Raw genomic sequence first — 16,471 nt, 5'->3', positions numbered from 1 at the left:
TTATATTATACAAATGCTTCACTTGCCTGGCAAGACGCATGAAAGAACGCTACAGTACCAATGCTTCACTTGCCTCACCAGAAACATACTTAAACAAATCCGGAGAAATGCTTCATTTCAAGAACACTTTAATTGTTTGTTTCATGGTACCCACTTTTACTACAGTGGTAATTCCAGAGATTTTAAACAGGGGGTCCAGAATAGGGGTTTCGGAAAAGGGAATTCCAGGCTATTGTTTGCTAAATTTTGCCCAAAGTAAGCACGAATTTGTTTCTTCTTCCTTCAAAAAAGGGGGGGTGGTTCCGAACCGCAGCACTCATCATCTTTGTCAGCCAAGTCAGTTCCATGAATATTTCTCTACACAAATTTTGTTCAAAAGACAGACAATGACAGTGGTGGGTTCAGAGATTAACAAAGGCAATAAGGTCTTTACCAGTAAAAAAATATCTATACAATCGCAATGCAATGGTTACACCACTTTAGTTTCGGAAATTGCTCCCGAGGAAGGACGATTTGTTCTCGGGACCCGTTGTAATGCGATAGCTATGCGATGTGATTACAGCCACCGCTCGACCATAGGAGATAAAACGGGACACTTAAGTTATATTTCCTTGCACATGATACTACACTACTCTATAGCATAGTATATAGTGCTTAGTCTTTCAGGACTATAAGTAAGACATTCATATATTAATAAGACTTCCACTTTACGAGTGTTTTAAGTTTCAGTTTAATAACTCCTGTAAATGCGTGACATCTCCGTTATAGTGCGCCTCCAACAAGGGAATCAGGAGATTAATCGGTTCTTACATACGTGGTTTGGAAAGTCCATTTGGTATTCCACGAGTAGAAGACAGTTTAAGTAGTTTCGCGATTTTTATCATTGGATTTTGTTTGGAAAACACAATAAAGTGCAGCAGACTGAATTTTTGAATGGTACATATAACTTCTAGACAAAGTAAACAGGTTATTTTTGAAATATTTACATTGTCAAATTTTGTTTAATCACAGCAGTCACGTGACGTCTGTCTGCTTATTCGGCTACGAGATGATTCATTTATTGCACTCTGATTGGTCGAAAAAACTAGGCTATAATCAAGGAATAAGCGTTACATATATTCAATACTATGAATTTGACGTTTCGTTAATAGCCTTCGGTTGACGTTTCTGGTACGGTTCGGTGATTTTTACGTACACTGTGCTAAGCAGTTTGCTGAGTGTTACTGAGTTTCAAATGCTCTCAGAGAAGGGAATAGAGGTTCGTACGTAATAACGATGGCGGAAAATTAATACACTATGTAGAACGGAAGCTAGAGCAAGAGACAGAAAGATGAGGAAACAACCCGGTAACTATATTACTTTTAGAATTATGCGATGGCTGTCAGGGGCGGATACAGCATTTTAGACCGGGGGCGCACAGTTAAAATTTCGCCGAGCACGGCAAGTCGAGACTTTTTTTTTTTTTCAGGTTAAATTTTTGAATGAAACTCTCTTCTGGAGTTGGTGCAATGTAGATATCTTCTGTGGTAAAATTAGCGAGAAATTAAAGTTTCAACCTAAAACCGCCCAATTCTACCCCAGACAACCCATGCTTTGCAATTTTTAGGTGGGGGTGCACGCCCGGCACGCCCCCGCCTGAATCCGCCCCTGACTTGACAATGACAAGATAAAATTTATTACAATTTATTACTGACTTGTTAGTACTATAATATTTACTGTCTTTTTTTTTTCGAGAATCCTTGCTATACATTTTTAAAATCTTTAAAATTATCACAAATACAAACCATTGCCAGGAGAAATTACAAAAAAAAAAAAAAAAAACATCCAGACGAGGCCGCTTTTTATGAAGGGGTTTTATTGTTAAGAGAAAAACCTCAACACTAAAAGGGTTAACTTATGAACATTTAATTCCTCGTTTTGACATGTACATGTACCTGCTAGGCCCCTCCTAGAAATTAAGACCTGAGGATGAGAATACATAATCATTTCCTTTTCCTACTGCCCGTGTACGCATTAAAAGGAGGTGGTGGGTTTGTATAGCTAAGAGCATAAGAAACAAAATTAGATTCCCGACAGTGAACTACTGCACGCTTTATATTGCTCACCGATCAAGATCGGCGAGCAACAAAAAGTCATGGAAGCCACTTACGACTAGGACTTCTATTGCATCATTTTATCACCCTCGAGGCAAATTTGAATACAGTGGGGAAATGTAACAGTGTTATATCTTATTAGACTTTTATGTATATTTCACACTTTTCCGCGTTTCGGTTATTTCGATTTTAAATTGGATAAATAAGGGTAACAACAATGTAAGCGAACACTTATCCGATCCGTAATCAAGTCGAATCCAATTAGAAATCAGATCTGACAAAATAGATAACACACCATCGGAGAAGCTGGTAGCGCAATGATCTTGACTTGGCAAAGGGATTTCGATCGAAATGGCGCCTTAAATCTAGGTTTTATCGCGCGCCAAACCGCTATCTTCCATCACGGCGTGAATATACCGGTGATGATTTAGACAAGAGAGCATGTACAGCTTTTCTGCATTGAACATATACTGCTTGTTTTTCTCTTTGTTGATAGAAACAATACTGTTCGTCGCATGTATGTTTCATTTCTTTCCATTTTTTTTGTGTGACAAAAAAAACAAACAAAACAACAAAAACAAATCTAACAGACAAAAGGAAAGGAAACAAATTCGTACGGTAAACAGAAAGAAAACAGTCCAATAAAAACGACAAGACAAGGAAAATAGACACGTGAGGAATTTTTTTCAAAACAATCGAAAATTCATCTTTTTGTTAACTATTATTAGCAAACTTTTCGTTAGAATATGCTAAAAACATCCTGACACAAGCAATAAAAAAACATACAATAACCAAAATAAGACGTACAGTACAAAGAAAAAAATGCAAATGACCAATCTGGACTTAAATAGTAACTGAGATCATGTACTGGATGCACTGGAAGGGTTTTTAACCCTTTCGAGTGCCAAGGTTTTTGTGGAGAGAATCCCAGATTAAAAAAAAAATGTTTACAGATGACAGAACAATTTTTTTTTCAATATCAGAATGAACAGTAAAGTACCACCCATATAAGAATTCTTTTTGTTTTTGATATTTGATGTACGAGAGTTATTACAATTAGCAGTTCGAACATTTGAAATACAGGATTGGCAATTCTGTAGTTATTTTTACAGGACATTGGTCTCATTCAAACACCAATCAGAGAAATTCGACTTTTACATGTAACCTCGCGGACGAGTATGAACAAAATGCAAACGACGATAGAATTGAACACACCGATAGCTGTAAAGTGAACCGTTTCTACAACAACGAAGAACACAGCACAACCACTGATGATGACGACGGGAAAGAATCTGATGCTGAAGCTGAATTTGTCGACAAATCGTCAACGAAAATTGTATACAAGGGACGTATGAAGAAACAAAGTCCAAAGAAGGTATGGTCATGGTAGAACAATTAACTTTTATTTCCATGGAAACGTAAGTAACTTTTAATCGGATTTGTATCAGGGACACCAAATTGTAATGATTGGAAATGATATCGAACCTTAAAGCTTTATACATTAATAAGCAAATACTGCTTGGTTTTAATTCCAAGTTCTATTGTGAAGTGCTTCAAAGCTCTTTAGACCACGGTCGCAGTAAAAAAAGTGATATAACATATGACCCACATCATAGATCTGTGATGCTTTTTTGCGACGTTATAGATTTTTTTTCCAATTTCTTCAGACGTTATAACGGAATTTTACTCCAAAGCAGTCGCCATTTTGTGCAACACATAGGCTGCGTCTATCGCTCGGGGGTAAAACAAAGCTATACAAATAACCTTCCCATGGTAATACAATGATAACCAGTTAGCATTTACATCATTGCGATCCGGTCAGTCTTTTTTTTTTGTGCTCTAATCGCTTTTCATATATTTTTCTGGCATAATACGTAAAACCGACTATTTAAAAATAGTGACATCTGGTACATACGTACGGACAACCTGTACACCTGGGTCTAGTCCGAATTTCTTCTGACCCTGCAACTGTCCTCTTTTTAATTTTGATACCAACCAGAGTCCGGTTTAATACGAAAGACTTTTTTGTATTGCCCTTAAACTTACTTTCTGTAGAAAAATCTTAATAAAATTGCGTTTCCCTATTACAGGTGGACAGATTTGGTGGAGAATTTACATATAGGAAGCACAGTCGGTCAGCCACAGTCGCTTTACAGGAGAGCTTTGATGAATACAAGTAAATGTAGTTGGTTAAATTTTGGTAAATAAAGATATAGCCATTGAATTAAACTTAGATGAGCATAACGACATACAGGTCAGCAAACCATTTGCAGTTTGACCTTTTGTAGCAGAGAATTACACGCCACCATTTACATCGTTCTGCGTATTCAATCACTTAAATATATTCAGCCAGTGTGTATAATCGTCTCCTCTTTTTTTAGGAGGAGCGTGACAAGAATATATCACGGAATAATGCAACCAACTACGATTGATCATAACCTTTGTGGTATCAGGTTTTTCCTCAAGGGGAAACTAAGCAGGAGGGCTATTCTTTCCCTTAACTCTATAGGAAACAAAGGGGGGTTCATCGAACAGAACCTCAAATGCACAGACAGACGGCCAATCACGCTCAATCGATATTTGGGGAGCCTGATTGGTTACATGAGATGGTTGTCCGGACGGAGGGACTGGCTAGAGCACCTTCAGTTAGATTGTATAGACATAATGACACTACGGCAGAAATTGAAGGCGACAAAAAAGACTTTGAAATACTACATCCAGAAAGACAAGTGAGTGCAAAACATTTTATAATTCTATAGAATTATTTTATATCGGTGAAAAATACGATTTTCCAATTGGATAAAACGTGGTCATGTGTCATTCTTAATCACACGGTAGAATCTCCATCAGTCAATACCGCGAAGAAAAATGGACCAGGAAACCGGTCATTTTCAAGGATATCAAGGATATGGTTCCTGAATGAAATAAAACATAATAGTCGTCGCAGTCAATACCTGAGGACAGTCTATAGATCACGATATTGACCACTTTATTAACAACTATTATATAAATAATGAACATTTTAAAGTGAAACCTGTTTAAATAGAACAACGGGGAAAAAACGGAAACCTGTGTAAACCAGTGGCCCATTTCACAAAAAAATCGTAAGAGTAAAATTAGTCGTAAGTTGTGACGCCACAATACTTTTATTTACTATGACGTCATAACTTACGACTAATTTTACACTTACGATTTTTTTGTGAAAAGGACCACAAAATCGTATAGGGTCTTTTCATATCAGTTTCAATGCGTTTTGGATCTGTGTACACCGTACAACTGTCTTAATAGAACAAAATCTTCATCCTGAAAGGAGTTCGGGTTAGACAGGTTTCACAGTATAATTATAAGTTTATACAACCACTCGAGTCCTATATCACGAATATCATATTGGTCAATGACTGTAAACGATCAGTTATTGAGGTAATAGGAATAACTACAAAATTGAGAGTACCCGCGCGTAACTATATAAGGAATCCCATACACGTATGTCATCCAGATGGGAAAAAACAAAAGAGAAGATGCACAATAGCTGCATGTGATGAAAAATTTAAAGGAAATTGCATATGAGACCTGGGACGAACGAATAGGCGGACGGGCGGACGGACAACATGATTACTGTTTACCTCCCACTTTTCAAGCGAAAGTATGATAAAGTGTACTGTTCTCGATAAAGTGAGATATTGGCCTCATTCTTGTGAAATATGCCTAAAATGAAACGCTGTAATAAATTTCAAATGAACAAATTAATTAGGTAAACATCCTCTCACGTAAAGTTTCCGCAAACATTCCATTTTGATCTATTGCTTATAAGCATAAATTTCAATGTAAATGAAGGAAAATATTTCAGACGAGCCAGAGGAGAAGGTGAGGTAGACATCAAAGCTTGGATGGTGGCGAAGTATCTCTATGGTCCTCGACCCCCTCGAGCTAGCTCCCTACTGAAGGAAGCAGACGCACGGACGTTAAAGGAATGGGAGGTCCAGAATATCCGAGCAGCTCTGTGCCTACAGGTGATTCTATACAACGCCAAAAGATCAGGTGACGTAGCCCGTATTAGAACTGAACACCTGGACCTCGCTAAAACTCAGAAAGATGGCAATTTTGAATTTGAAGTGAGTTGAACTATAGCAATGAGGATAATGATTTGATCGTATTTTATAACATGTTTTGTAGCATTTTTCATGTTGTAATAATGCCGGTTATTTTTCAGAATTGGTTTACTTAATCACAATGACTCACATTTGTAATTAACAAATACACGTGCAGGCGGACCCAATTACCAAACTGGGATATTTCAGACACCAAAGAGTACAAGATTCCAAGTTTTATGACAAGGCTCAGTCGATCGTTTTAGATATCTTACCCAAGAATGTATGCGCTTACCCAGTCGTGCGATTTCTGGTGATGTTTTTTTTTCTCCCACTTTTAAAATTACCACTATAAAATGTTCTTAAATCCTTTCGTGAGATCAGATATATTGTATGAGAAGTGAGAAACTCTTTCCTGTCGTGTCCAATGACATGACATGCACTATATGAAACACCTAGTGAGAGGGTTTTTTTAACGTGCTTGACTACCCTGTCGGGTCTCGCACGCACAGTTCAACCCACGTATTCGCTCCTTAATTATTGCGATACGATGAATTACATTAAGTATCAGTCTTTATAAGAATTATACAGATTCTGTAATATTTGATTCACCCCCACCCAAAAAAAAGCTACACATTTTTATTTTGTGATAAAGTTGATTATGCATTCCAATCATATACGTTATTTAGTAGATTCCGTAATTATGTTTTCATGATTTAAATCTAAATAAGCGAATAGAATGCTGGGTCCCTCAAATTAAGCCACTGCCTTTCTAATCCTGAAGTTTACTTACTAATTATAAGACCGATCGTCATTTTCCCTCCAGCTTAACCCACCTCTATAACAAGATCCTCATTTACTAGAAGATAACAAAAACGAATAAAAAAAACTCACTCCGATTCATGTACATTTATTTTTCACCTAGCACTGATGACTTGGTTTATAACACTAGGAAAACAAACAAAAACGAATGATAGAGAAATACTGTGTAATAATACATTGTCTTTTCAAGGTATTTGACCACAAGGAGGCGCGGACAGGCCAAAAGTGTTACATTAGAGTCTCGAGTGCACTTTTGCGAGACCTAAAGCGGTACCGCGACAAATGTCGTCGTCCAAAGATAACATCTCAATGGCTATTCACGACAAGGAGTGGTGGTTTTATTGAACCTTCGGTACGTCTGACAATTATTTTTTTTCTCTTAACATAACATATGGGAATTTGAACCATGTGAAAAATAGCAAATACATATATATGCTAGTTTATTTGCGCAAAGAATAAATACGTTGCTTAAAAGAAGCACTGAAAAGAAAAAAAGCAACACAGTGACCACTTAAACAAATGTAGCTGTGACATTCAAAACTTTTTTTTTCTGAATTACTTGTATCATGGTAAATACTATTTAAGAATTGGCTATGATAAAAATTTTGTCCATTGAAAAATAAGATAAATTTTCCATATGCATATTGTTTATTGCGTTTATTAAGTTTTTCATAACCAATTCTTATAAATTAATTTTAAAACATTTTTATTTTTAAACATGAGAAAAGTAGCTCTGAATTTAACTCAATAGGGCCGTGTCAATGTTTTTTTGTATCCATTGAGATATAACAAAATTATTTTAACCAATTAGATTACAGTATTTATCTCAAATTAACTTATTCATAAAAGACTGTTATTTGTTTATTGTATTTGTACATGACCCGGTGTTAAAGTTAAAGTGTTTTAAACTGTTTGATTTTAGGCTATGGCAAAGATTATTCGGAGGGAATGGGAGAGGCACGGCCGTGACCTCGGTCAGCGGCTCCCTCGTCTGACTGCGGGAAAAAACAGAAAACTTGTCATTACCATTCACCGCGAGGCAGATGCTACCCGGGACCAGCAGATAGCTCTAGCCAAACACATGGCACACCGTGTCACCACAGCTGACAGATATTACGATCTCAGCGATAGGCTAAAGGCCCGACACCAGTGTCTCGACTCCGTACAAAAAAATATAAGGGTGAGAGCATTCTGCATTTATCACTTAAATACCGGTAATCAACTTTGAATACGACATTGCTTTTACCAGCTTTAATCATTGAACACGATGAATAGATACAAACAATTAAGCGAATATTTCCAACACTTAGCTTTTTTTCTGCACCTTTACTCACCTGTTCAACATTTCTAGTATTCTGGTAATTTTTTTAATATTAATTCCACATGTAAAAATGCTCTTTTTTTATTTTTAGAGATTGATTTTTCAACGAATATTTACAATTATAAAGACGTATCCTATCAGCTTCATATCCCTTACTTTACAGGCTTCCATTGGATTAAAGTAAAGAATCGGCAACATAGAAGGGACTCCCACGACAATTGTAGTTCCCACTGAAGAAGTTGCAGATACAAACGTAAAGCGATGTCGCAGTTCAAAGGCGGTCATCTCAATGACTATTCACATCAAGGAGTATTGGTTTTAACCTTCGGTACGTCTTCCTTCGGTTCCTCATTTTATAACAATTCAACTGAAGGTTTTTTTGTCGATTCTTTAGGGTTGCTGTTTTGAGATATTTGTTGTTTTTGTTTTTTCTATGTCTATGTTTTTTTATATATTTTTTTTATAAATGAAGTGGTGTCATTCAACAGCTTTTGTATTTCTTTTTACTCAGAAAATTAGTCTTGAAAAATTATACTAGCGATTTATTTCTTTAAAAAAAGATATCTTAGCTTTTCCACGGTCACTGACAGATCAGGAAATCCCAAAAGGGGCTAAGTCAGCGGACTAGAGGGAGTAAGGATGGGCCGCTCCAGTATTTGCTGTGTTATCTGTTTAACCAATCAGATTTTTCAAGCTGATTAGGCCTATGACAGTCATTAGTACATTGTGGTACTTTCTCTTATGAAATAAAGATTTATTAGTTCAAGGTTACATGAGATTTTGTAAGGTTGATTCCAGAAAAAGGGGGCTGCAGGCTATTAATTGTGAATGTTTTTGTCCAGATTTTGCTGGAGATTAGCATAATTTTCCAATAAAGTAGGCGTTTTAAGCTTCCCTATCAATTCGCCCCAAGTTCTTATGACAAATGGTAAGAGAGGTTCTAAAAAAATGCATGACAAGAATTAACATAAAATTTCTGCGAAAAAGGAGGAATATTCAAGAATCCAAAACTCTGAGGACAAAACAAAGTGCTAAAATAATTATTTGATGCCAGGACACAGCGCCACATGAGATTAAGAAATACTCAGAGAAATCTTTATTTCTAGGGTACATTTGTAACTCCAAACAAATCTTTGAATTTGATGACGTCATAAACAGTTATGAATTTTGTAAGTAAATTTTCAAGTGTTGTGGTCCCTTTACTCAAAGTTTTGTCAAATCTGGCAAAACAAGATAATAGGAAAGTAGTACTATTTTCTTGGTCCCAATCTATTGAATTGACGGTGACATTATAATTTTGCATACTCACATCAGAGAGAATTCATCCCAAAACTTGTGGTCTTATATACAGATTAATTTTACGTGGACTGTACTACAAAGATGTATCATAGAGTTTCAAGACAGTTTATGGAATAATAGAGATGGTTGTATGCCAGGTTTTACTGTATTTGCAGGTAATCTCGTTTTTTCTTTGTATTATTCCCCTTTGGTTATGTGTTCTTAGAATTAGTACTGTATATTCAGGTAAGTTATTTATAAAAGGTGCTGAACAGGTTTGTTGGCAGTTGTCAAGCACACCTTCAAAGAAGCTGGGTTCTAGGTGGGTAAAGGTGGATGCCCCAGAAAGGCGCAGAGTGATAAATTCTTGGGTTGCAGTTGGGGTATGAGTATTGCCAGGACAAAGGAACGATCTGTATCGGGGCAATATAGATACAATTGGTTTAAACACACATTGTCGGGTTCCACAGTTTAACATGGTACATTGTGTTTTTTGTGTATTATGGTCGAGGTATTTATTGAAAGGCAGTGTGCATGTATTGAATGTACCCATGTGGACTCGAAATGGATTTAATTTTTATTCCTTTAACGGATTACTTTCTGGGATTTAGTATGGGATGGTAAAAAATTGGTGTCTGCTTTAAAAATTACTTCAGAACACCAGTCGTTATATGTGTACAATAAAAACAGAATAAACTTCGATCAACTGAGAATATAATGCAATATAAAGGATGCAGAAAACTTAATGATGTTTTTTTTTTGGAAGGAGGGGTGGGGAAGTACAAATATTTCGTCGTAGATTATTTAAATACTATAGAGCTGTGCATCGCGTATTTTTGGCTACAACCAGTACCACTCCGGCATTGCAAGAATGTCCACGGTCGTTCAGCGCCACATTAAGGATAATAATTTCGCTATGTTTACCTCTTCTATTCATATTATGGATGCATTAAAGTTATAAGAAATGATAGATTATGGAATATGCAAAAACATTAAATGACTCCTGGATATGTATGAAATTAAATGACGTCTCAAGACGCTTGTTGAGGCTGACTCCCCAAAAAGGTCCAAAAAGGGATAATACAAAGGGAAAATGAAATTATCAGTAATTTCAGTCAAACTTGTCTTGACAACCAAACTACGTTTATTCAGCGATAAACTGCCTGATATATGGATACCATCAATCCGATACATTGGGACTAAGAATATATAAAACGGTACTATATGTACTTTTTTTGCAATCTTGTTTGTGTCTGAGTTGATAAAATTTTGAATTTTAGGTATGATTTTAGGCTTGCCTATGATGGACGGGGTTCAACGTGTGTTTTCAAACTGTTAAAAAAAACACGTGGACAGTCGTTAAATCTTTGTTTATGGTGCACCGCTAATATGCTATGGGTGAAGTATCATTCGGTGATAAGAATGTGAGAGACTTTCTTCTGGGAAGCTTGATACATTTTACGCAGCCAATAAATTGCAAATTATTATTGGATAAATAGATAGACATAAAATCGCTTCCATCGACGTATTTAAGGTCAAACCACTTGCTCAAACGCCTACTTCTGTGTTGATACACTTTCGTCAGAATATTGTTTTAGCCATTCATAGTTCTGGACTTGCATTCTACTATATATACACGTTGCTGACGCTCTGTCCATATAAAGTATGTAAGAAATAAATAGTATAGATGTGTGCTTTTTTGCAGTATTTCAAAGAGGGATACAAATGGTGACAAACACTGAACACACAATTTTTTTCTTAAGAAAAAGAATGATTATGACATGCGTGTAAAATGACTGATGTAAATGTCAGATACAGTTCAATACTGATAATATTAAGTTTATGAATGATTAACTTTTTTCTTCGTTTATTGACGTCTCCTGTCGCCTATTGCTGTGACTGCCTCTTCGAAAGGTCGCAATAAATAGCAACAAACATTGTCAATGGATGCGTCAAAACACAATAAGACCACGTTAAAATATAAATTGATTGACGATTTTGCAATATGTTTCCTTCTATTTATGGCATATACCTTAACTTTGTTAAAAGATAAAAGATTGGGTTAAAAACATGTAAAGATTTTAACAATAAAACTTTAAACTTCTTGTAGATTGACGTCTCGTGACGCTTTTTATGGTGACTGCTTTTTCAAAGGGTCTCAAGAAAAAGCAACAAAAAGTGTCGGTAGACGTAAAGAAATAAATGGAAAAAAAACAGAGAGAACTCATATGTTACTAAATCAGCGTCAATATTTTATCTCGTAGGTAAAAATGAATAATGTGAATGTCGATACAGTTCAATGCCAACAATATTCGGTTTATTGACGATTAAGTATTTTCGTCATTCATAGACGTCTCTTGACGCTAATTATGGCGACTGCCTTTTCGTCAAGGTTACTATAAATAGTGACATATTTTGCCAGTGTACGCTTAAAAACACAAAAATAACATGTTAAAACATATTATGAATAACAATTTTGTCATATGCTTCCGTCTATTTAGGGTATGAAGCTAAACTATGTTAGAAGATAAAAGATATATTTTTGAAATATATAAAATAAAATGTACAATAAGACTTTAAACTTCTTGAAGTTATTGTCTTTCAATGACGTCTCTTGACGCTTTTTATGGTGATTGCTTTTTCAAAGTGTCCCATGAAAAAAGCAACAAAAAGTGACGATAGACGTTTAGAAATAAATAGGAAAAACGGAAATAACTCAACAGTTACTAAATAACCGTAAGACCTTTTATCTAACGTGTAAAAATGGAGAAAAAAAATCTTATACAGTTAAATACCAACAACATAAGGTTTCTTGATGATTTATTTTGTCTCCATTTATTGGCGTCTCCTGACGCTAATTGTGGCGATCGCCACGTCGAAAAAGTCGCAATAAATGGTGAATAATAAGTCAATTATCGCTATAAAAACTACTAAAAAAATAAATCATAATATTGTTAATAATTTCGCAATATCATATTATATCTATTAGATTTGTTAAAAAGACTGGGGTCGGTTTTTTAATTTGTAAGAATTTTAATTAAAAATGTTAAAAGTTATTGAAGATAGTTATCTTTAAATGTCGTCTCGTGACACTTACTTCGGTGACTTCATTTTGAAGGTAGCTATAAAAGATATCCAAATTCGTAAAGAATAGTAAGAATTCAATATGCACTGAATTTGTTGAGATAAAATATGTATGTTCCATATCAATAATATCAGACTCATTGAGAATTTATATTTTCGTCATTTATTTACCTCTCTTTATGCTTCTCTATATGATGAAGTCTCAATAAATAGTGACAAAAATTGACGTAGGAAGATTAGAGCCACATAAAGGGCTTTTTGAAAACCACTTTCATAAATAGAAGGAAATATTGCGATAGCATGATTCAAAATGTATTTGAAAATATATAAAAGTTAATTCAAAATAAAATGTTAATGTATTTTATTTGAGTCATTTGTGTTCACCTTTCGACGTTGGTCTCAATAAATTGCGACAAAAGATGCCAATAGAAAATTCAAATTGTATTGCATTTATTCTGTGTATAATTTATGCTATATCACACGCCGTATTTATATTTATACCATGTTCAAAACATCTATTGTACGTAATAAGATATCTAAAAAAATTATGAGATATCTTATATTCTTTATAAGATATCTTACAAGTTTTTCTTTATAATATATCTCATAAATAATATTACATATTTTATTAACGTTTTTAGTATAAGATATTTCACAAGCTTTATAAGATACCTTATAACTGTTATCAGATATCATATAAAGTACAAAAGATATCTTGAACACGGAATAAATATAAATACGGCGTGTCATTTAACATTAATTCGACGCCGCACAAATGCAATACTACTTGATTTTTCTGTAGGATATCTTATAAACTTTATAAGAGCGACTAGAATAAAAAAAAATGTTCATCCATCCCCAGAGTATGTCCCCATCATCAAACATGCAGTCTGACTGTTATGTAAACACGAAGTATTATATACCAGTCATGCTGCATATGGGAAAGTGGGATCTAGCCCTGGTTGTCCATCGATGCGTTGAATGGAAAATAACAGTGCTGATTTCATCCCCACCCCAACTTTTTATTGTAACATACCTGGTTCAGCGGAAGACGAGATGACAATGTAAACATACTAAATAATGCACGAGTATGCTGAACTCGTATGCTGAACTCGTATGCACACCTTTCTTCCACATTAAGTAGTTAAAAATATGAAAGAAATAAGACATTTTAGTGTATACTGTAAAATTATTTTTTTGCCATCCAACTTTCGATAGATTTCTTACAGTAATAATTCTGTCTCTCTGTAATATCCACTTTTGCAATGTAACCGTATTAGGAGATAACAATTGTTTTGTTGGTTTTTTTTTTTATTATTTTGTGGCGTCAATCGTGGAATTGATTGGCAAATTGGGTTTACTGGCCTCGCGATAGTCTAGATCTAGATCGACGACGACAAATGGTATGTACATGTATCTCTAATCTACTGCAACTGTTATATTAAAAAAAAATAAATCTGTGCATGCGTTATGGTGGAATTGTTGGTGTCCTCGTTGCAACAGGGGTTGTATTAGAATATTTATTTCATTATTACCAAGTTGATTTCGATACATTTCTTATATTAAGAATTTCCAACTCTTGTTATTATGGCATTAACAAGTATTAAACAAATAAGTATTTGAAGATTTCCTACAGTTCAAGGAAGAGCTGTGACTTATTAAAGCCCGCCTACAAAAGTGGCGGTCGCCCTATAGTGATCACTCTGTCCGTCTGCCCGTCCGTCCGTTACAAACTCGTGTCCGGCCTTTTGATATTTGGCATGTGGGTAGATAATCTAAAGATGATGTGTCCGTAGCATGGATAGTGGCCTATGACCTTGTATTTTGACCTCAAGGTCAAATCTCTGTTTATCGATATATGGCTTAATTGCCACGGCGGAACCCTCCGAGATGGATTTTATCTCAATGATTTCTAGTTAGAAGCTGTATTTAGGTATAACGACGTGGCTGATTGGCTGTAACAATTCCTGAGAGAGTGCTGCCAATGTCAAAAAGACTCGGGCGGCGCTTCAACGGTCTTTACTATTCAACTAGACGATCTAAAAATTAATTCACCATAGCAGTAAACTGATTAAACAAAGACATTTTGATTTGTGGTCAACTGTACTACTGAAATTAACGGTCTCCTGATGAGATCAGTCCAAACCTCTCACAAAAATGTACTATAGCTTTTAGAAGAACAGTTTTATGACAGATTTGGAACAGTTCTAGTCACCTCTTCTAACTGTTTTAAGCAGTAAAGCCGGCTCTACTAGTAGAACTGTCAAAAGAGTTGTCTCTAGTAGCAGAATTGTCAGAAGAGCTGGCCTAAGAACTGTTCTATGACACTTTCAGAACTGTCCCAGAGCCGCTTTCCTAACAATTCCCCTTAGTGGTTAAAACTGTTTTTTTCTGTACGTTTGCTCTTACACAGTTATTTAGTTCAGAGATTTCTTGCATTTCGTGCTTTACAATTTCCATTTCTGTCGCACCGTATTTTTTATTTTTCCTCGACACTATACAACGACAACGACAGGGTGTCACCATGTACCATTTTAAAAAATACAAAAAAAATCTACCCCTTAGGTAATTTGAAGTGTATATTTTCCCTTCATTGAATTTTACAAAAAAAGCCTTTATTGCCTTTGATGGCCCTAGACCACCGCCAAAAGTGTCTGCCTCCTCCATTAAAGGCGCCTGTTTACAGTCTTGTAAATATATATGGCAAATTCGGTCCAATAGTTTTTTTTATAATTAAATGTCATTAATGGCTTTTTCAAGCTATATAATGTGCGCATGAGCGAGGGATCAGTTATGTGCATAAATACTTTAGAAACAACATTGATGTAAAAAGTTAGTATTGAAACCGGCAAAAGGGGGTCGACTATATAGTTCAACGGTTCGATGGTCCCGGTTAGTCCGAAAGTTCAATAGTCAGACGGATCGATGGTCCGACACGGAGGTGAAAATGAATGTTGAGCGGATTACTGTGCTTTTTTTTTATTATGTTTACATTGATCATTATTCAACAAATCGTCCAAACTTTTGATTGAATAAATATCGTAAATTAATGAACATGGAAGATGTTCAAGGATGCAATAGGACTTAAGAATCACCTTTATGCCTATATTAGATTGCCCAAATATTAATAGGTTCTTGCATCAGTGAAGATACGATCGGGCCATCTTTCACGAGTTGGGTGATTCAAGTTTTTCTTCGAGTGGAGCGCAAGAAATGTAATCATGATGACAAGCTGTCGGCGAAACTGGTTGTATCTTATTTTCATACGACCGGAACACCCCCCCCCCCATTCATATATTTGTCTGCAAGAAAATGAGTCCCATTAATATATTTTTTAACCGCGAAATATTTATATATTCTACTCCTGTGTAACTAGCATCTTTCTGAATTAATAGAACATAAATAAAACATAAGGTCTCAAAGTAAGGTGATTACATAAAAGGCACATAATTGCTAAATCTTTTGATCAAATCCCATATACCTGTAATTTGTTACCTCATCAACTAAGTTTTTCTCATGGCTATTAGAAGCAGCAGACACTGATTGACCCAATCATATATTTCAACTCTACAAAAAAAAAACAGACCCATTCCAGTGGCACTTCTGTATATATTGGTATATCTACATTGTACCTCTCTAGTGGTATTTCATAAATTTAACCTTCAAAAAATTAACTGTGCGCCCACCTCTAAAATCCTGGATCCGCCCCTGCGGAAAGTTCTATGACCTATTGATATAGTCTACCTCAAAATGACAGCCCATTGACATAGGTAATGACAAAATCA

At 35.4% G+C, this 16,471-nt stretch overlaps 1 protein-coding gene across 1 annotated transcript; it reads left to right on the top strand.

Moving 5' to 3' along the window:
- Window positions 1-1,149: 1,149 nt before the first annotated feature.
- Window positions 1,150-9,226, top strand: LOC148602708 (uncharacterized). Its single transcript, XM_088552554.1, has 8 exons — window positions 1,150-1,346; window positions 3,206-3,468; window positions 4,184-4,269; window positions 4,475-4,822; window positions 5,941-6,205; window positions 7,194-7,355; window positions 7,926-8,183; window positions 8,488-9,226. Exons 1-8 carry the CDS (start codon window positions 1,331-1,333, stop codon window positions 8,506-8,508), a joined length of 1,419 nt encoding a protein of 472 aa, XP_088408680.1. The 5' UTR covers window positions 1,150-1,330; the 3' UTR covers window positions 8,509-9,226.
- The last annotated feature ends 7,245 nt before the right edge of the window (window positions 9,227-16,471 follow it).

Source organism: Perna viridis, chromosome 11 (genome assembly GCF_037379345.1).
Source record: "Perna viridis isolate PV_CMFRI_1.1 ecotype Kerala chromosome 11, ASM3737934v1, whole genome shotgun sequence".
Lineage (NCBI taxonomy): Eukaryota > Metazoa > Mollusca > Bivalvia > Mytilida > Mytilidae > Perna > Perna viridis.
The sequence above is the reverse complement of the archived record's forward strand: the minus strand, read 5'-3'. Positions and strand labels throughout refer to the sequence as shown.

What these genes read in the sequence shown, in the direction of transcription:
- LOC148602708 (XM_088552554.1), top strand. An exon ending in ATGGCAATTTTGAATTTGAA is followed by an intron (nt 6,206 to 7,193) that starts GTGAGTTGAACT and finishes TGTCTTTTCAAG; the next exon opens with GTATTTGACCACAAGGAGGC. An exon ending in CCGTACAAAAAAATATAAGG is followed by an intron (nt 8,184 to 8,487) that starts GTGAGAGCATTC and finishes CTTACTTTACAG; the next exon opens with GCTTCCATTGGATTAAAGTA.